Below are 21633 nucleotides of genomic sequence, written 5' to 3'. Positions count from 1 at the left end.
GAGGCTGAGGGGAGACCTTCTGGCTCCTCAAAGCTCATCCAGTCCCAACCCCTGCATGACCAGGGACACCTCCCACAGCCCAGGGGGCTCCAAGCCCCATCCAACCATAAAAACTTCCAGGGATGGGGCTTCCACCACCTCTGGGCAACCTGTTCCAGCCTCTCACCACCCTCATGGGGAAGAACTTCTTCCTAACTTCCAATCTCAATCTCCCCTCCTCTACTTTGAATCCATTCCCCTGCTCCTGTCACTCCCTGACATCCTAAAAAGTCCCTCCCCACCTTTCCTGGAGCCCCTTCAGATCCTGGAAGGCCACAATGAGGTCTCCTTGGAGCCTTCTCCTCTCCAGACTGAACAACCCCAACTTCTGGTAACAAGTTTTTAACTCAGTGCTTGTTCATCACCTACAGAGAGAGTCACAGGTTCTCTGCAGCCACTGACATGGACATTAAAATATTCTAAACCATTTCTTCATCGTTTTTCAGAAGGTTCCTTGGAGCTTTCTCCTCTCCAGCCTGAATAACCCCAACTCCCTCACTCTGTCCTCACAGCAGAGCTGCTCCATAGCCCTCTGAGCATCCTCCTGGCCCTTCTCTGGGCACCTTCCACCACATCCATGACTTTCTTGGAATAGGGGCTCCAGAACTGGACACAGAGCTCCAGGTGGGATCTCCTGAGAGTGGAGTAGAGGGGGAGAATCCCCTCCCTGGACCTTCTGGCCCAGCACCCCCAGCACCACCCCAAGGATCCCAGCACCATCCCAAAGATCCCAGCACCATCCCAGGGACCCCAGCACCACCCCAAGGATCCCAGCACCACCCCAAGGATCCCAGCACCATCCCAGGGATCCCAGCACCATCCCAGGATCCCAGCACCACCCCAAGGATCCCAGCACCATCCCAAGGATCCCAGCACCATCCCAGGGATCCCAGCACCATTCAGGGATCCCAGCAACACCCCAGTGATCCCAGCACCATCCCAAGGATCCCAGCACTATCCCAAGAATCCCAGCACCACCCCAAGGATCCCAGCACCATCCTAGGGATCCCAGCACCATCCCAAGGATCCCAGCACCATCCCAGGGATCCCAGCACCATCTTCTCTTGATGCAGCCCAGGATCCCATTTGGGTTTCTGAGCTACAAGTTCACACTGATGGCTCATGGTGAACTTCTCACCCCCCAGCACCCCCAAGTCCTTTTCCCAGTCCCTGCCTATCCCATCCCATCCCATCCCATCCCATCCCCATCCCATCCCATCCCATTCCATTCCATTCCATCCCATTCCACCCCATCCCAGGTGCTTGGGATTGCCCTGACCCCAACGCAGGACCCTGCACTCGGTCTCCTTGAACTCCATGGGCCTGATCCCCCCTCTCCATCCTGTCCAGCTCCCTCTGGATGCCATCCCATCCCTCCAGCATGTCACCCACTGGTGTCACCCATCAGTGACCTTGCTGACAATGCCACCCTCAGTGCCCACCCTCAGTGTCACCCTCCGTGTCACTCAATGTCACCATCGAGGTGAAGATGTTGGACGGGACCAATCCCAACACTGATCCTTGAGGGACTCCTCTTGTCCCTGGAGTGTCCAGGTGCCACTCTTTGGGTGCAGCCAATCCTTTATCCACCAACCTCCATCCACGAAATCCACGTTTCCCCATTCTGGGGTGGGACAGGGAACCCGTGGTGGCTCTTCCCGTGTCCGTGGACATTGTCACCTTCTCACGGAGGGTTTGTCAGGCACCAAGAGCCCTGGAATGGTAACGAGAATAATGAAACCACGCCAAGACAAAGAGGGATGGGGCTGGGATCCCCTCACAGGGGAATTTTCCTGAGGATCCCCTCGGAGGGGAATTTTCCTGAGGAAATCCCAGTAGGAAAAGGGCGTCTCAGGGCAGGCTCCTGGGAGGCAACCAATGTTCCTTGAGGAAAAAGGCAGAACCCACAAAGGGGCTGCCAGGACAGGAAGGTTTCTATCCCTTAGATGTCCTGCTCACCTTGCCAGCACATTTTTTGTGTTCGAAACCCTCGTTTTCAAGGATTTTTTTAAATTATTTTTTTTGGGCTTGTGGTGGGAGCAGCAGGGCCGGGAGTGGGGGTGGCAGCCTGGCACAGGCCCTCGCGCCGAGCGGTGGGACAGCAAATGTCCACCGAAACGCGTAAAAACCCCACAAATTTCTCCTCAGAGGAGGGAGGTCCCAAAACCCGCCCTGACAGCGCTGCTCCTCCCGCCGCCGACCATTCCGCGCCTCGGGCGGGACGGCGCTCAGGGACTACAACTCCCAGCATGCCCCGCGCGGCCTGGCGGGCAGGCGGCGTTGTGCCGCGTCGGCGCGGGGGCTGCCGGTGGAGTTGTAGTCCTTCCCCACAGCTCGGGTCGGCGGGGCGGGAGGACTGCAGGTCCCGGCGTGCCCCGCGGGCGCTGAGGGGGCGGCGGTGTCGGTGTCGGTGTCGGTGTCGGTGTCGGTGTCGGTGTCGGTGTCGGTGTCGGTGTCGGTGTCGGTGTCGGTGTCTTTGCCTTTGCCGCCGTTCGCTGAGGGCTCCGGAGGTGATGTCGGTGCAGGTGGCAGCCCCCGCGGGTGGAGCTGAAGGAGCTGAGCGGCCCCATGGATAAAGCGTCGGGGGGGTCACCCTGCGAGCCGGTAACCGCTCAACCCCCGGGGCACGGGCTCAGCGCTCCTCCCGCCGCTCCCTCTCCATGCCCGGTACCCAGCGCCGAGCGTCAGGCGGCCCCGGCGCCTTCCTCCTCCTCCACCTCCACCTCCTCCTCCTCCTCCTCCTCCTGTGGTGGCGAGCGGCCTCCTCTCAGCGGTTGCCCCGGGCTTTTCCGCTGCCGGGTTGCCTCCCGGTGGTGGCTCCAAAGTGCCGCAAGCTTCGGCCATGAAACGGAGCGACCCGCACCACCCCCAGCACCGGCACCGCGACGGGGAGAGCGGCGGGGCCGCGGCCGAGGCTCTGGTCAGCCCCGACGGGACCGTCACGGAGGCACCGCGAACCGTCAAGAAGGTAACGGGGGAAGGGAAGGGGTTGGGAGGGGGGGGACACACAGCAGTTTGAGGGACACCCCCTCACCCACCATCATCCCCCGGGAGAGAGGACACCCCAACACCCACCCATCCCCCCTGGAGAGGGGACATCCCCTCGCCCACCCCCGTGGAAGAGGGGACACCCCCTCACCCACCCACCATGGAGAAGGGGACACCCCCTCACCCATCCACCCCCCCTGGAGAGGGGACACCCCCTCACCCACCCACCCCCCCAATGGGAGAAGGGGACACCCCCTGACTCACCCCTGTAAGAGAGGGGACACCCCCTCACCTACACCCCCCGAGAGAGAGGGACACCCCCTCACCCCACCCCTGGAAAGGGGACACCCCCCTCACCCACCCACCCCCCTGGAGAGGGGGAACCCCCTCACCCACCCCCCAATGGGAGAAAGGGACACCCCACTGACTCACCCCTATAAGAGAGGGGACACCCCCTCACCTACACCCCCCAAAAGAGGGACACCCCCCTCACCCCTCCAAGAGAGGGGACCAGCCCCCTCACCCACCCCACACCCAGCTTTGTGTGGGGACCCCACACCAGGACACAAACACCAGGGAAAGGTGGGGGGGTCTTGGGGGTGAATCCCTCTGGGCAGGGACCCTCGAGTGCTGGGGGTCCCCCGCTGTGTGGGGTTGGGGGGGGGGTGCCCCGAGGTGTGGCCGTGGGGGTCCTGGGTGTGGGTATGGGGGTAGTGCCTGTGGCTGTGGGGGTCTCTGTGTGGCCGTGGGGCAGGTCCTGTGGACATGTGGGGTCTCTGGTGTGGCCGTGGGGGTTTCTGCTGTGGCTGTGGGGGTCTCTGGTTGGGGCTGTGGAGCAGCTCCCGTGGCTCTGGAGGTCCCCATTGTGGCCATGGCTCAGCTCCCGTGTCCGTGGGGGTCTCTGGTGTGGACATGGAGGTTTCTGATGTGCCCGTGGGGCAGCTCCTGTGGACATGGGGGTCTCTGGTGTGGCCGTGGGGGTCTCTGGTGTGGACATGGTGGTCTCTGGTGTAGCCATGGCTCAGCTCCCATGTCTGTGGGGGTCTCTGGTGTGGACATGGAGGTCTCTGATGTGCCCGTGGGGCAGGTCCTGTGGCCGTGGGGGTCTCTGGTGGGGCTGTGGAGGCAGCTCCCGTGGCTCTGGATGTCCCTGGTGTGGCTCTGGAGGTCCCCATTGTGGCCATGGGTCAGCTCCCATGTCAGTGGGGGTCTCTGGTGTGTCTGGGGGGGTCTTTGGTGTGGACATGGGGATCTCTGCTGTGTCCGTGGGTCAGGTCCCTGTGGCCACTGGAGTCCCTGTAGTGGCCACACAAGTTGCTTTTCTGTGTCCGTGGGGGTCCCTGGTGTCCCTGGGGGGGTCTCTGGTGTGTCTGGGGGGGTCCCTGGGGGTCCCTGGTGTGTCTGGTGGGGGTCCCTGGTGTGTCCACTGAGGGGGGGTCCCTGGTGTGTCCCTGGGGGGGGTCCCTGGTGTGTCCCTGGGGGGGGTCCCTGGTGTGTCCCTGGGGTGGGGTCCCTGGTGTGTCCCTGGGGGTCCCTGGTGTCCCTGGGGGGGGTCCCTGGTGTGTCTGGGGGGGTCTCTGGTGTCCCCGTGGTGGTCTCTGGTGTCCCCGTGGTGCCCAGGAAGGTCCCTGGTGTCCCCACGGGGCTGTCCCTGGCCTTCCCTGGGCTGTGTGTTCCCATTCCCGGGGTTATTCCCTGGATACACAGCAGACACCAGGAGCAGGAGGGAGCTGCACCCATCCCCGTGGCACCGGGGGGACCCTTGGGTGCTCCTGGGAGTGTCACCAGGGTCACCCCTCCTCCCGGGGCTCCAGGTAGGGAACCTCCCTCCTCCTGAAGGATTCATCCCATCTCTCCAGGACTTCCACCCTCTCTGCTCTTCCCTCACCCTTCAGCAGGCCCCAGGAGGAGGGATTTTATCTCCAGCTCCATCACCTCCTCCCTGGGACTTCCCAGAGACTCCAGGGAAAGGCACTGATCCCTGCAAGGATCCTTGGAAGTCCCCCAGGAGGGGTTCAGCTCCATTTTTTCCACTCTAAATCCTGATTTCCTCTGCAGCTCTCATCATCACTTGATCCCCAAATCCATCCTTTTTCTCTTCAGAATCCATGTTTCTCCTCAGGTGTTCTTAATTCCTTAAATTCTCATTAATTCCTTAACTCCTCAACCCTCTTTTTTTATTTTATTTTTATTTTTTGGGTGTTGAGCAACAAAATTTCAGGTGCTGAGTTTTGGGGAGCTGAGAGTCTGCCCAGCAGAAGGGTTCTCAGGTTCTTCTTCCTGCTTCCCAGACACTTGGGAAACTGGATTTCATTCCCAAAGTCCTTCCCTTTGGGTGGAAATGCTGGGATTTCAATAAAACACCCAGATTTGGGAGCTGTAAAAAATTGTGATGGGGAGGGTGGGGGGGGGGGGGGAATTGGGCAGACTGAGCTGAAGCATCTGTTGGAAGAAGGTTTAGGACAAAAATAAGTTGAAAAGAAGCTGATAATTTAATTTTTTTTTTTTTTTTTTTAGTCCAATCCAATATCATTTGTAGCAGGAGCTTTTAGTACCAGGAATGAAAGTCTTGTTAAAAATATTTCTGGAGGGAGATAAGTGAGATCAAAATATCATATCAAATATCAAATTTGCAGTGGAACCAAGTGATCTGTGGTCCTTTTAGTGTTTTCTGGGCAAGAAAAAAAAATCTGTAGGTTTTTTTGACAATTTTCTTTAAATTTATAAATATTCTTTTATTTTTTATCAAATTTTTTTTTTTAATCTAGTTATCAATATTCTTAAAATTTACATTTTAAATGGAGAATCGTGGGTCTGCTGAGCTGGATTTTTATATCCATGCAGGTTTATATATTTATCTATGCATAGAAATGAAAATATAAGCATAAACCCAGGATAGAATATATATAAAATTATAAAATAGAGGGATATATGTTCTGTATGTCTAAGATCTCTCTGCATTCCATGTGTCTTTATACTTGACATTATTTTATCTGCTTTCCCCCACCTTTCCTCAAAGCTCTGCCACAAGCACAGAGCCCACCCCCTCCCTCTTTTAACACCATTTTGGCCTTTTGCCAGTAATTTATTTCCACCTCTGCCCTGAGCTGCGTGGCTCAGGCAGAAGGGGTGCTTGGCAGCACTTGAAGGGCTCTTCCTACCCAAGCCCCTCTCTGATATTTTTTATTTTTGAGGTTTTATTTTGTTGGGGTCTCCAGAATCCCTTTCTCTGTGGGTTCTCACTCCCTCCCCCCCATCCCCAGCTCTCCAGAAATGGGGTGGGGAGGCTCATTTCTCAGGTGGCTTTGGACTTTTGGAGCTGATTCTGAGGAATGGAAGTGGCTGGGCCCTTTCCAGGTGGATTTTTTTTTTTATTTATTACCTGGCTCTGGGGTTGTCTGGAGCTGCTTCAGCAAGGCCTTTGACACCATCTCCCATGGGATTCTCCTGAAAAAGCTGTCAGCCCACAGCTTGGACAGGAGAACCCTGTGCTGGGTCAGGAACTGGCTGGAACGGGCCCAGAGAGTGGTGCTGAACGGGGCTGCATCAAAATGGCGGCTGTGGTGTCCCCCAGGGATCAGTGTTGGGCCCAGTGCTGTTTAATATCTTTAGTGATGATTTAGATGAGGGGATTGAGTCCATCATCAGCAAATCTGCAGATGACACCAAGCTGGGGGAAGTGTGGATCAGCTGGAAAGGCAGGAGGGCTCTGCAGAGGGACCTGGACAGACTGGAGAGTTGGGCTGATCCCAAGGGGATGAGGTTCAACATTCCAAGTGCCGGGTCCTGCACTTTGGCCACAACAACCCCATGGGGAGCTCCAGGCTGGGCACAGAGTGGCAGAAAGGGAGCTGGGAGTCTGGATTGCCAGGAAGCTGAAGAGGAGGCAGCAGTGTGCCCAGGTGGCCAAGAAGGGCCAATGGCATCCTGGGCTTGGCTCAGGAACAGCGTGGCCAGCAGGGTCCAGGGAAGGGATTCTGCCCCTGTGCTCAGCCCTGGGGAGGCCAGAGCTTGAGTCCTGTGTCCAGTTCTGGGCCCCTCAGCTCAGGAAGGAGCTTGAGGTGCTGGAGCAGGTCCAAAGGAGGCAACTGGGCTGGTGAAGGGATCCAGCACAGATCCTCTGAGGAGAGGCTGAGGGAGCTGGGGGTGTTGAGGCTGGAGAAGAGGAGGCTCAGGGGAGACCTCATCACTCTCTGCAACTCCCTGAAAGGAGGTTGGAGCCAGGGGGGGGTTGGGCTCTTTTCCCAGGCAACTCTCAGCAAGACAAGAGGGCACAAGAGGTCTCAAGTTGTGCCAGGGGAGGTTTAGGTTGGACATGAGAAAGAATTTCTTTCTGGAGAGGGTGCTCAGCCATTGGAATGGGCTGCCCAGGGAAGGGGTGGATTCTCCATCCCTGGAGATATTTCCAAAGAGCCTGGATGTGGCACTCAGTGCCATGGGCTGGGAACTGCAGCAGTAGTGGATCAAGGGTTGGACTTGATGAGCTCTGAGGTCCCTTCCAACCCAGCCTATTCTATGCTTCCTCTGAGAGGGCCTCAGCTTCTCCCTGAGTGAGCACAAAATCCCAGGAGAACATCAGGCTGGAAGGGAATCATCTGCTCCAAGCTTCCTAACAATGATTTTAAAGCTTTTTTCCAACCAGAACTATTCTGTGAGCCTGAGAAATCTTCTCACCTGGCTCCAAGAAGAGCCACCTCAAAGAACAGCAAATTCCTTGCTTTAATTTTGGCTCAGTTCCCTCTGGCTGCCATTCCCTGCCAGCTTGGGGGGAGAGGGGGGGTGAAGAGGAGCTGGAAACCATGGAGGAGAAATTCCAGGAGGAGTTTTCTGGAGCTGGGATGGGTGCAGAGGCCCCTCCAGCAGGAGCTGGTGCCAGGCTGGCTCAGCCCTGCTGCCAGGTTTGGTGCTGGGAGGGGGAAATTCAGGAGATTTCTGCTTTGTTTTGCTCTCCCTGCTCCAAAAATTGAGGTGGAACTCGGGGCTGAGTAACATTTTGGGGGTGTCCCAGGCTGAACCTGCCCGTGGGGCTGAGTCAGGGCCCTGAGTCACAGCACCTGATCCACACTTTGGGGTTCAAACAAGGGTTTGGGGGTGATTTCATCACTCCTTGGCTTGGGGGATGCTGGGGATGAGCACTTGTAAGCTGTGTTCCTTTTTAGGCTGTTCCTAGATCTCACCCAGCTGAAAGTTGCAGAATGTGTGGAAAAGGGGCTGGAATTAGGGGCTGGAATTCAGACTCCCAGAGTCAGGAGACAGGATGGGAAAGGTCACATCCCATCAACCCCCCCCCCCACTGCATCCCAAAAACCCCAAACATCTCAACAAGTGCTCTGCAGTTCCCAGCAAAGTCCTACACCAGGTTTGGGGCAATCCCAAGAAAAATCACCATCCCAGTAGAGGTCAGCAGCCCCCCAGTCTGTCCAGTGAAATATTTTGGGGTGTTCTGAGTCTGATTTAGTAAAAAAAAGAGTTGAATTGCTTCTTGGAGTTGGGATCGATGCATCCTGAGCAGGTTTCTTGAGGATGCTCAGCTGGGGAGTGTGGTGACACTTTGGGGGGAACTGAGGCCACCAAGGGGGACCTGGAGAGGATGGAGAGGAGGGCCCATGGCAACCCCAGGGAGTTCAACAAGGCCAAGGGCAAGGTCCTGCCCAGGGGTGGGGACAATCCCAAGAAAAATCCAGGAGAATGGGTGGAGAGCAGCCCTGAGGAGAAGGACTTGGGGGTGTGGGGTGAGGAGAAGCTCAAGAGAGGCATCAAACCCCCCATGTCCTGGGCTGCATCCCCAGCAGTGTGAGCAGCAGGGCCAGGGAGGGGATTGTCCCCCTCTGCTGGGCTCTGGGGAGCCCCCCCTGGGGTAAAGCTGTGTCCAGCTCTGGGGTCCCCAGCAGCAGAAGGACACGGAGCTGTTGGAGCCAGTGCAGAGGAGGCCCTGGAGCTGCTGGGAGGGCTGGAGCAGCTCTGCTCTGGAGCCAGGCTGAGAGAGTTGGGGGTGTTGAGGCTGGAGAAGAGAAGGATCCCATGGGGAGACCTTAGAGCACCTTCCAGTGCCTGAAGGGGCTCCAGGAAAGCTGGGGAGGGACTTGGGACAAGGGCCTGGAGGGATGGGACCCTGCGAGGGGGAAGGGTTTCCAGCTGGGAGAGGGGAGATGGAGAGGAGATCTTGGGCAGGGAGGGAGGGAGGGAGAAATTGTTTGGGGTGAGGGTGCTGAGCTTTAGAACCAGGTTGCCCAGGAAAAGAGTCTCTGCCCCATCCCTGGCAGTGTTCAAAGCCAGGTTGGATGGGGCTTGGAGCAATCTGGGAGGGAGGTGTCCCTGCCCATGGCAGGGGGGTTGGAATGAGCTGAGCTTTCAGTTCTCTTCCAACCCAAACCATTCCAGGATTCTGTTTCTTGGGCAGGGAGAGAGGGAGGGAGAAATTGTTTGGGGTGAGGGTGCTGAGCCCCTGGGTGCCCAGGTTGCCCCCAGAAGCTGTGGCTGCCCCATCCCTGGAGGGGTTGAAGGTTGGATGGGGCTTGGAGCCCCCTGGGCTGGGGGAGGGGTCCCTGCATTGTCCCCTTGGGACTGGAGGAGCTTTAAGGTCCCCTCCAACCCAAACCCTTCCAGGATTCCATGCTCATTAAGTCAAGGAGCATTAATTAGGGTTCCCTCATCCCTGGAAGCTTTCATGGACACCTTGGGTGGGTTTGGAGCCTCCTGGGCTGGGGGAGGGGTCCCTGCTCATGCAGGGGGTTGGAAGTGGATGAGCTTGAAGGTCTTTTCCAAGCCAAACCATTCCATGATTCTGTGATCTTTGCATTTCTGCCTTTCCTGGAGGGACAGAAACCTGGGATTTGGGTTTCCAAACAATTAAAAGCCCCATCTTGGCTTTGGCCCTGAGCTGATGCTGAAAGATGAGGAAGGTGAGGAGCAGTTTCAGCTCTCAGAACTGTCTTTGACCTTTTAGCTTTTCTTTTTTAACTCTGTCCAGTGATTTGTAAACCCAACAATTTGTAAAACAAAACAATTGAACTCCCAAGAAAGAAGAGAGGGAGGTGAAAACACAGAAATAAATCTGGAACAAGGAGCAGAGAGCTCTGAGTGACCATCAGCACTGCTTCAAATTCCTCTGGGTGTTCTGTAGAGCTCCTGCAGCCACAGGGGATGGAAACAAGGCACTGAATTTTCCTTTCTGATATTTCTGTCCTTCAGCCTTGCAGCTTCCAAGAGCAGAACCTCAGTCATGTGAAGGAAACTCCTGCCTGAAGTGCCCTGGCTCTTGTCCTCTCAGATTCCCCTGCAGGGAGATGAGCTCTAGGTTACAAAATCCAAATGATGGATGGGAGGGAGGCAGTGGGAGAAAGCAGGAAAAGCCTCTGGGTAAAACCAGTGGAGGCTCCTTGCTTTATGGCCCAGCAGAACTGTTGTAGGTGAGCAGCAAACAAGGAGGAAAAAGGTGAATTAGGGGTAAAACACTGATTATTTCCTGCCCCAAATCCTCTGTGCTCAGGATGAAGCATTTGTAGCTAAAAAACCCCAACCAGCTCTCTCTGAAATGCCTGAACTTCAGCCTAAAGAAGCCATTAAATTAAGTTAATTTCTTATCCAACTGCTGCCAGGGTAGTTTCAGGGTCTTTCTTGTCAGAAACTTTAAATCCCAACACGAGATGGTTGCTGCAAGCAGGCAGCAAAAGGACTGCAAGAGCAGAAAACTTTCTGGGCTTTCACCTCACAATCCAGAGTCTGAACTGGGAGAAGTCAGTGAGAAAACAGGCCTGAGGAAATGAAATAATAACTCTGCAGGGAGCTTTGAAGTAAAAGGTTTTGAAAACATTTAATTTCTTTGCTTGGAGAACACCTCTCAGCTGACTCTTGCTCTGCTGGAAGCCTTGGAGCACCAACTTGCTGTCCTGCTGGTGCCTCCCAGCTCTGCCCTGAACACCTTTAGAGAACTTTTTTTTTCTCTTTTTGTTTGTTTCTTGTTATATTTTTGGGAGGCCATTGTTATCTGGGCAATTTTTCCACCCAAAAATGGTGCAGCCGTGGCTGGAAGCTCCTGAAGCTTCCCACCCAACCTTGAAAACCTGCTGGATTTTCATAGGTGCAGCTCCTGGAGTCTGTGCTTATTCCAGAGTCTTACTCATGATTATTACTCATCAATTAAAACTCAGAATGTTATGGGAAAAGAACATCTATAATTCTGTAAATTGGAACTGGATCTCCAGGGTCACTTCCAACCCAACCCATTCACTCTTAATTATGCCTTGAAATATATTTTTTTTTGTTTTTATTGTAGTAGAACCAGGCAGAGATGCTCAAGTGAGAGGGTTGTAAAAGGGAGCAGAGGCTTTTTTCTGACTTTCCAGAAGAACTCAGTGAGCAGCAAAGAGTTTGGGCAAGGGAGTGACACCTCCAGGGACTCAGCACCACTTGGCCAGGCTCCTGCTTTTCTTCTGCCTGGGATGAAAGGCTCTGGAGATGGGACACTGCTCCTGGGAAGGCTGAGGGAGGGCCTGGAGCTCACGTTCCTCCAGCTCAATCTCCCCTCTTCCAGTTTGAACCCATTCTCCCCCTCATCCCATCCCTCCAGGCCCTTGTCCCAAGTCCCTCCCCAGCTTTCCTGGAGCCCCTTCAGGCACTGGAAGGTGCTCTAAGGTCTCCCCATGGGATCCTTCTCTTCTCCAGCCTCAACACCCCCAACTCTCTCAGCCTGGCTCCAGAGCAGAGCTGCTCCAGCCCTCCCAGCTCCCACTCTCCCTCCATCCCACTCTCCCTCCATCCCACTCTCCCTCCATCCCACTCTCCCTCCATCCCACTCTCCCTCCATCCCACTCTCCCTCCATCCCACTCTCCCTCCATCCCATTCCCCCTCCATCCCATTCCCCCTCCATCCCACTCTCCCTCCATCCCACTCCCCATCCCACTCCCCATCCCACTCCCCATCCCACTCCCCATCCCACTCCCCATCCCACTCCCCATCCCACTCCCCATCCCACTCCCCATCCCACTCCCCATCCCACTCCCCATCCCACTCCCCATCCCATTCCCCATCCCATTCCCCACCCAACCTGGATTTGTTTGGATTCTCCCTGAGCCCTGACCTTGCTGTGGGGCACTGATGCTCTGCAATCATTGATCTCCTTGGGGTTTCTGCCATGAAGTGGGGGTGATTTCCCCTTTCCCCCCCGTTGTCTCCTGATTAATTAATTAATTAATTAATTACCCCTCTAACTGCACCCCAGCTCCTGCTGACTTGACCCGGAGCTGCGAGCGCTTCCCAAAACCCCAAAAAAACCCAACCCAAACCACAGGGATGATGTGAGAAGTTTTTGGAGGGTGTCTGTGCTGAGGACGTGCCCGAACCCATGCGGGCAGCCCCGGGTTTGCTCTTGCAGAATCTGAGAAATGACTCAGTTTGTGTCTTCTCCTCCTCCTCCTCCTCCTCCTCCTCCTCCTCCTCGGGGTGCCCGGGAGCTGACACTTCCACCAGGACCAGAGTTGGCTCCTGGCCATCCAGCTGAAGCTCCACTCTGTCTGCAGCTGCCTGCCCAGACTTGCCTCCAGCAACCTGGGCAGAGAAAAATGCAGAATTTATTACCTTTACCAGCCTGACCCCAACCCCCTTCTTCTTCTTCTTCTTCTGCTTCTCCTTGAAGTCTCCTCGCTGCTTCTCCGCTCGCTTTGCAAAGGAAACGGCAGCAAAAGTGCTGGGTCCTGCACTTTGGCCACAACAACCCCAGCCTGGAGAAGAGGAGGCTCAGAGGAGACCTCATCACTCTCTACAACTCCCTGAAAGGAGGTTGGAGCCAGGTGTAGCCCCAAGGGGATGAGGTTCAACATTCCAAGTGCCGGGTCCTGCATTTTTGGTGACAACAACCCCAAAAGGTGCCCAGCAGAAAAGGCAAGGCCTTTGACACCATCTCCCACAGCATTCTCCTGAAAAAGCTGTCAGCCCATGGATCAGACAGGGGCATCTGTGCTGGGTCAGGAACTGGCTGGAACGGGCCCAGAGAGTGGTGCTGAACGGGGCTGCATCAAAATGGCGGCCGTGGTGTCCCCCAGGGATCAGTGTTGGGCCCAGTGCTGTTTAATATCTTTAGTGATGATTTAGATGAGGGGATTGAGTCCATCAGCAGCAAATTTGGAGATGACACCAAGCTGGGGGGAGTGTGGATCAGCTGGAAGGCAGGAGGGCTCTGCAGAGGGACCTGGACAGACTGGAGAGTTGGGCTGATCCCAAGGGGATGAGGTTCAACATTCCAAGTGCCGGGTCCTGCACTTTGGCCACAACAACCCCATGGGGAGCTCCAGGCTGGGCACAGAGTGGCAGAAAGGGAGCTGGGAGTCTGGATTGCCAGGAAGCTGAAGAGGAGGCAGCAGTGTGCCCAGGTGGCCAAGAAGGCCAATGGCATCCTGGGCTGGCTCAGGAACAGCGTGGCCAGCAGGTCCAGGGAAGGGATTCTGCCCCTGTGCTCAGCCCTGGGGAGGCCACAGCTTGAGTCCTGTGTCCAGTTCTGGGCCCCTCAGCTCAGGAAGGAGATTGAGGTGCTGGAGCAGGTCCAAAGGAGGCAACTGGGCTGGGGAAGGGATCCAGCACAGATCCTCTGAGGAGAGGCTGAGGGAGCTGGGGGTGTTGAGGCTGGAGAAGAGGAGGCTCAGGGGAGACCTCATCACTCTCTCCAACTCCCTGAAAGGAGGTTGGAGCCAGGGGGGGTTGGGCAGATATCAGTGGGACAAGAGGGCATGGACTAAAGAATTTTTTCCTAATATCCAACCTAAACCTCCCCTGGCAGAGCTTCAGCTCTGCCAGGGGAGGTTTAGGTTGGATATTAGGAAATAATTCTTTGCAGAGAGGGTGATGAGGCATTGGAATGGGCTGCCCAGGGAAGGGGTGGATTCTCCATCCCTGGAGATATTTCCAAAGAGCCTGGATGTGGCACTCAGTGCCATGGGCTGGGAACTGCAGTGGGAGTGGATCAAGGGTTGGACTTGATGAGCTCTGAGGTCCCTTCCAACCCAGCCCATTCTAGGATTCCATGAAAATCCCAACCCTGGAACCACCTTCTCTCCACTGCTGGAGCACTCTTCTTCTAGAAGACTTGTGCCTTCAGGCTGAGTGAACAACCTTTCTTTAGAAATGCCTTATTTTGGGTTTTTTTTTTTTTTTGTTAGCTTTCCAACTTTAATACTTGAATCTCATTTTTAGCTTTTCCCCATCTGAAATCTGCAGCTGCTGCTCCCTGACCTTGCTGTTAAATCACAGGGGTGACAATGCTGGAACACCAGGTATTATTTCTCCCCCTCCACCACCTCATGACAGAGCCTTAAATAGGCAGCCTTGCATTTTTCATGAGTGTCAAAAAGAAGAGGAAAGTTGGTTGGAAAATTATTCAGCTCCCCAGAAGTGCTGAACCACCACTTTCCTTTTTTTCTTTTTTTTTTTTTTTTTTTTTTTTTCTTTCTGGAAACAAGTTTTTAAAAATAGAATTACAGCACGGTTCAGGTTGGAAGAGACCTCAGAGCTCATCTCCTCCAAGCTCCCTGCTATGGGTCAGGGTTTAGGGTCAGGGTTTAGGGTCAGGGTTTAGGTTCAGGGTTAAGGGTTAGGGTATAGTGTTAGGGTCAGGGTTTAGGGTTAAGGTTTAGGGTTAGGGTTTAGGTTTAGGGTTAGGGTCAGGGTTTAGGTTTAGGGTTAGAGTTTAGGGATAGGATTTAGGGTCAGGGTTTAGGGTTAGGGTTTAAAGTTAGAGTTAGGGAAGGGGTTTAGGGATAGGGTTAGGGTTTAGGGTTACAGTTTAGGGATAGGGTTTAGGGTCAGGGTTTAGGGTTAGGGGTTGGGTTTAGGGTTAGGGTTTAAAGTTAGAGTTAGGGAAAGGGTTTAGGGTTAGGGGTTAGGGTTTAGGGTTATGGTTTAAGGATAAGGTTTAGTGTCAGGGTTAGGGTTTAGGGTTATGGTTTAGGGTTAGAGTTTAGGGATAGGGTTAGGGTTTAGGGTTATGGTTTAAGGATAGGGTTTAGGGTTAGGGCTATGGGCAGGGATCATCTTTGTGGCCTCCTCTGGACACATCCCAACAGATCCATGTCCTTTTTCTGCTGGGGACACCAGACCTGGATGCAGGATTGGGTTAGGGGTTAGGGGTTAGGGTTAGGGTTTAGGGTTAGGGTAACTCCTGTTCAGGACACCCAGGCTGGCCTGGCAGGGGGAGGTTTAGGATTAGGGTAAGGGTTTAGGGTTAGGGGTTAGGGTAAGGGTTTAGGGTTAGGGCTAGGGGTTAGGGTAAGGGTTTAGGGTAAGGGGTTAGGTTTAGGGTAACTCCTGTTCAGGACATCCAGGCTGGCATGGCAGGAGGAGGTTTAGGATTAGGGTTAGGGGTTAGGGTAAGGGTTTAGGGTTAGGGGTTAAGGTTAGGGTTTGGGTTAGGGGTTAGGGTTTAGGGTTAGGGTTAGAGTAAGGGTTTAGGTTTTTGGGTTAGGGTAAGGGTTTAGGGTTAGGGTTAGGGGTTAGGGTTAAGGTAAAGGGTTAGGGTTAGGGGTTAGGGTTAAGGTAAGGGTTTAGGGTTAGGGTTAGGGGTTAGGGTTAAGGTAAGGGGTTAGGGTTAGGGTAACTCCTGTTCAGCACACCCAGGCTGGCCTGGCATGGGGAGGTTTGGGAGCTGTGTTTGGTGTTTCCACCCTCCAGTGCAGTGCTTGATGTTTAATCCTGGAAGAGATGAGGGAATAATCCCAGGGAAGGGACTGTTCCCATCAGAAAAGGACTCAGGGAGCAATAGAAGAGAGCAACGTGCTGGGAGCTGCTGCTACCCAGCAGCTGACTCAGATTTGGGGCTCTCTCCATGACTTTGGTGTTTCTGGAGGTGGGGAAATCTGTTTGGATCCTTTTCAGCCTCGGCTCAGATTTCAGGGTTTTTTTTTTTCTGCTTTGCAGAAAGCACTCACGTGTGCTCCATGTGGATATTTAGTTATTGAAAAACAACCAAAACCCAACCAAACCAACCCAACTTTCTGCATTCTGGGGTGATGCTGGGCTAGGATCTCACCACCCTCCCACCACAGACCCATTCCTATTATTTTTATGGGTTTTTTAGCAAGTACCTTGGGGCTGATCCTTGCTTTCCCATGGTGAAGGATGTGACAGAAATGAAGATGTTCACCTGCTCCCTTCATTTGTTCACCTTCCCCCTTTTTTTTTTTTTTTTTTGTAGTGTCTTTGAAAGCTGATAGAAACTGTCTCTTGAGCCTGAAAATGAAGGAAACCTCAAGGTAGAATCATAGTTGGTGTCAAATCCCACATTTTAGGGTTTCATCCCACATTAGAAGATGCTTAACCCTTGGAATTTGAAGGGGGGTGAAGGTGCCAAGAAATCAGGTGTCCCATGGGCAGGGAAACCTCCCACATCCAGGGGGCTCCAAGCCCCATCCTGGGACATCCCCACCATCCACAGCTTCCCCAGGAAACCTCTCCCAGGCTCTCCCCACCCTCATTTCTCCCCAAGATCTCCTCTCCATCTCCCCTCTCCCAGCTGCAAACCCTTCCCCCTCGCAGGGTCCCATCCCTCCAGGCCCTTGTCCCAAGTCCCTCCCCAGCTTTCCTGGAGCCCCTTCAGGCACTGGAAGGTGCTCTAAGGTCTCCCTGAACCCTTTTCTTTAAAGCAGCCTCATCTTCCAGCACCACTTTAATGAGCACAGTGTCTGTTCCCTTCAGGCTTCTCCTGAAGAGCTTCGGGAATTTCACAGAATTCTGGAATGGTTTGGGTTGGAAGGGACCTCAAATCTCCTCCAATTCCAAGTGGACAATCCAGGGACACCTCCCACCAGCCCAGGGGGCTCCAAGCCCCATCCAACCTGACCTGAGACACTGCCAGGGATGGGGCAGCCACAACTTCCTTGGACAACCTGGGCCAGGCTCTCCCCACCCTCAAATTCCAGAATTTCCTCCCCATCTCCAACCTCAATCTCCCCTTTCTCTCCAAGTTTTAACCCATTTCCCTTCTCCTCTCCCTACCCCCCCGTGTCCAAAGCCCTCCCCCAGCTTTCTTGCAGCCCCTTCAGATATTGGAAGGTTGCTCTGAGCTCACCTGGGAGCCTCCTCTTCTCCAGGCTGAACACCCATGGGATTACACACTGCTCTGGGTTGGAAAGGACCTCAAAGCTCCTCCAGTCCCAACCCCTGCATGGGCAGGGACCCCTCCCCCAGCCCAGGGGGCTCCAAACCCACCCAAGGTGTCCATGAAAGCTTCCAGGGATGAGGGAACCCTAATTAATGCTCCTTGACTTAATGAGCATGGAATCCTGGAAGGGTTTGGGTTGGAGGGGACCTTAAAGCTCCTCCAGTGCCAAGGGGACAATGCAGGGACCCCTCCCCCAGCCCAGGGGGCTCCAAGCCCCATCCAACCTTCAACCCCTCCAGGGATGGGGCAGCCACAGCTTCTGGGGGCAACCTGGGCACCCAGGGGCTCAGCACCCTCACCCCAAACAATTTCTCCCTCCCTCCCTGCCCAAGAAAGAGAATCCTGGAATGGTTTGGGTTGGAAGAGAACTGAAAGCTCAGCTCATTCCAACCCCCCTGCCATGGGCAGGGACACCTCCCTCCCAGATTGCTCCAAGCCCCATCCAACCTGGCTTTGAACACTGCCAGGGATGGGGCAGAGACTCTTTTCCTGGGCAACCTGGTTCTAAAGCTCAGCACCCTCACCCCAAACAATTTCTGCCTCCCTCCCTCCCTGCCCAAGATCTCCTCTCCATCTCCCCTCTCCCAGCTGGAAACCCTTCCCCCTCGCAGGGTCCCATCCCTCCAGGCCCTTGTCCCAAGTCCCTCCCCAGCTTTCCTGGAGCCCCTTCAGGCACTGGAAGGTGCTCTGAGGTCTCCCTGGAGCCTTCTGGAGGGTTTTGCTTTTCTGCACCCTGCTCTGGCAGGAGGTGTCCCAGCCCATGGCTTGGGATGAGGAGATCTTTACATTCCCCTCCTACCCCAACCTGTCTCTGATTCAGTGGGAATAACCAAGCAGTAAAAAAAAAAATATCAGAAGATGTGTGGAACAGCAAAGTATCTCTGATTTTTTTTAATTTTTTTTTTAATGTTGTTGTGGTTGTTGTCACAGATTGAAATAATTCACAGCTGAGCACAGTGCAAGCAGAACAATTTGTGCTTCCATCCCAGAAGGGTGGGAGGGGAATTCTCTCAGTGCTGCTGCATCTCCTGCCTGGAGCTGGGTCCTGCCTGGGGGTGACATTCCCAGTCCCAGCACAGCTCTGAAGTCTCCATGGGAACTGGGGCTGCTGAGGCTGGAGAAGAGAAGGCTGAGATTGGCCCCTTCCTCTTGCCCCCCACCCCTCAGCTCTTGATGGACATTCAGCAGATCCCCTCTCAGCCTTCTCTGTCCTAAAAAGACCCAAATCCCTCAGCTTTTCCCCATAAGAGATGTCCTGGTCCCCCCATCACCTCCATAGCCCTTTGCTGTCCCTTCTCCATCAGTTTTCCATCCCACCTTGTCTGGAGCAGAGGTTGGAGTTGATCTCCTCATCCCATCCCATCATTCTGTGGTGATCTGAGGGTGGGTGAGGTCTGTCCTGAGCTCTGGGCTGGGTTTGTCCTGCTCTGCTCAAAGACCTTTGGCAGTGAGAAGGGAGATGAACCCAGAATCCACCCCAAGCTTCAGGGGACCATTTTCTCCTCATGCTTCTCTATCCCTATCCCTATCCCTATCCCTATCCCTATCCCTATCCCTATCCCTGTCCCTGTCCCTGTCCCTATCCCTATCCCTATCCCTATCCCTGTCCCTGTCCCTGTCCCTGTCCCTGTCCCTGTCCCTGTCCCTATCCCTATCCCTATCCCTATCCCAATTCCCATCCCCATTCCATTCCCATCTCCACCTCCATCCCATTCCCATCCCATCCCCATCCCCATTTCCATCCCCATTTCCATCCCCATTACCATTCCCAACCCCATCCCATCCCATCCCATCCCATCCCCATCCCATCCCATCCCATCCCATCCCCATCCCATCCCCATCCCCATCCCCATCCCCATCCCCATCCCCATCCCCATCCCCATCCCATCCCATCCCATCCCCATCCCCATCCCCATCCCCATCCCATCCCATTCCCATCCCATCCCCATCCCCATCCCCATCCCCATCCCCATCCCCATCCCCATCCCATCCCATCCCATCCCATCCCATCCCATCCCCATCCCATCCCATCCCATCCCATCCCAATCCCATCCCATCCCATCCCATCCCATCCCCATCCCATCCCATCCCATCCCATCCCCATCCCATCCCATCCCATCCCATCCCATCCCAATCCCATCCCATCCCATCCCATCCCATCCCATCCCATCCCATCCCATCCCCATCCCATCCCATCCCATCCCATCCCATCCCATCCCATCCCATCCCCATCCCATCCCATCCCATCCCATCCCATCCCATCCCCATCCCATCCCATCCCATCCCATCCCATCCCATCCCATCCCATCCCATCCCATCCCATCCCATCCCATCCCATCCCATCCCATCCCATCCCATCCCATCCCATCCCATCCCATCCCATCCCATCCCATCCCATCCCATCCCATCCCATCCCCATCCCCATCCCCATCCCCATCCCCATCCCCATCCCCATCCCATCCCATCCCATCCCATCCCATCCCATCCCATCCCATCCCATCCCATCCCATCCCCATCCCCATCCCATCCCATCCCATCCCCATCCCCATCCCCATCCCCATCCCATTCCCATCCCATCCCATTCCCATCCCATTCCCATCCCATCCCCATCCCCATCCCCATCCCCATCCCCATCCCATCCCATCCCCATCCCATCCCATCCCATCCCATCCCATCCCATCCCATCCCATCCCCATCCCATCCCATCCCATCCCATCCCATCCCATCCCATCCCATCCCATCCCATCCCATCCCATCCCATCCCATCCCATCCCCATCCCCATCCCCATCCCCATCCCCATTCCCATCCCATTCCCATCCCATCCCCATCCCCAACCCAATTCCCATCCCATCCCATCCCCATCCCCATTTCCATCTCTATCCCCATTCCCATCCCCATTCCCATCCCCATTCCCATCCCCATTCCCATCCCCATCCCCATTTCCATCTCTATCCCCATCTCCATTCCCATCCCATTCCCATCTCCCCATCACTCCTCTGTCTCTGCAGATCCCTTCCTGCCCTTTCTCCCTTCCCTCACCACCACTCCTGTTACTTTTCCCCCCTCTGCTCTTCCCCCCTCTGCTGGAAACCCCAAAGTTGGTTCTTGGGAATCATTCCTGGACATCTGAGGAGCTGAAGGGAAAGGTGGGTTTAGGGTTTAGGGTTAGGGTTTAGGGTTTGGGTTTAGGGTTAGGGTAAGGGTAAGGATTTTAGGGTTAGGGTAAGGGTTTGGGCTAAGGTTTTAGGGTTAGGGTAAGGGTTTAGGGTAAGGGTTTAGGGTTAGGGTAAGGGTTTGGGGTTAGGGTAAGGGTTTAGGATAAGGGTTTAGGGTTAGGGTTTAGGACTGGAGGGGATGTGCTGCACCCTGCTCACCCTGCTCACATCTTTTCAGCTTTTAAAAGCCATCAGCCTCCCCAAAAAAGGGTTCAGTTACTTTTAAACCACTTCATTTGTAATTTTTTTTTTTAATTTATGGTGGCTCAAACATCCCTCAAAGTCTCTGCTGTAAATCTCCCAGCTCTGAAGCTCCAAAATTCCACACTTTAGGGTTTAGGGTTTAGGCTTAGGCTTAGTGTTTAGGTTTAGGGTTTATGGTTAGGATGTAGGGCCATGGGCAGGGACACCACTCTCTGCTGTGTGGGGATTTTTCCTGTAGGGGAATCACTTTCTGGGGTGATGTGGAGCCTCCAAAACCCAGGGTGCAGTGAGAGCTCTGCTGCTCGGATGGAAAAATGATTTTTTTTGGGGGTTTCAACCCCAAAATTCAAACTTTTGAACAGTGGCAGGAAAGTGGTGCCCATCCAGGAGGCTTTGGGGTCAGAAAACCAATTTTCTGCTCAGCACAAGCATCTGCTGGGTGACTCTGGAGTGCCAAGAACTTCCTGTGCTTTGGGGTTTTTTTTTTTTTGGGTTGGTTGTTTCTCCTTGACTTTTTTTTTTTTTTTTATATAAAGAAGCTGCAAGATTTTCTGTGGCAGAGGCAGCAAAATGACCACAAAATGAGTCACTGGGCTGGCTGGACATGGGAAGGGTTCCCAGTTTTCAGGATACAAGTTCCATGGGGTATTTTCTGGGCTCTTGGGACAGAAACCAGGAGGGAAGGTGCTTCCCAGCTGAGCCAGGGGGAAAACCCAACAAAAGTTGAAGGGAAAGCTTTGGGGCAGTAAAATTCTGCCTGGTTCATCAGGTGAGGGGTTGGGGGGTGATTTTTGGACACTCTTCCTCAAGTGAACCCCCTGGCAATACTGAGGAGGTGTCCACGCCCCAAACCTTTGGGGTTTTTTGTGCTTGAGATCTCCCGAGCTGTTTTTTCTCTGCTTTTATTTGGGTTTTTTTCTTCTCTTCTCTGTCTGGAGGAGCAGTGACTCAGCACTGATGGATCCAAGGGACACGAGGGGCTCTCTGGGGAGGGGAACTTGGGTTCTCCCCAAAGAAGCTTGGAGAAGGACCCTTGGGG

At 54.6% G+C, this 21633-nt stretch overlaps 1 protein-coding gene across 1 annotated transcript in view; it reads left to right on the top strand.

Moving 5' to 3' along the window:
* Positions 1-2411: 2411 nt before the first annotated feature.
* Positions 2412-21633, top strand: part of AHCYL2 (adenosylhomocysteinase like 2) — a 99867-nt gene continuing 80645 nt past the window's right edge. The window contains 3 exon segments of the mRNA XM_071734283.1: positions 2412-2579; positions 2581-2826; positions 2828-3007. Of these exon segments, the coding sequence (XP_071590384.1) occupies positions 2553-2579; positions 2581-2826; positions 2828-3007 (453 nt within the window). The 5' untranslated portion in view covers positions 2412-2552.

The sequence above is a fragment of the Heliangelus exortis genome, chromosome 1 (assembly GCF_036169615.1).
Source record: "Heliangelus exortis chromosome 1, bHelExo1.hap1, whole genome shotgun sequence".
Taxonomy (NCBI): domain Eukaryota; kingdom Metazoa; phylum Chordata; class Aves; order Apodiformes; family Trochilidae; genus Heliangelus; species Heliangelus exortis.
Note: the sequence above shows the minus strand (reverse complement) of the source record. Positions and strands in the feature narration are given on the sequence as shown.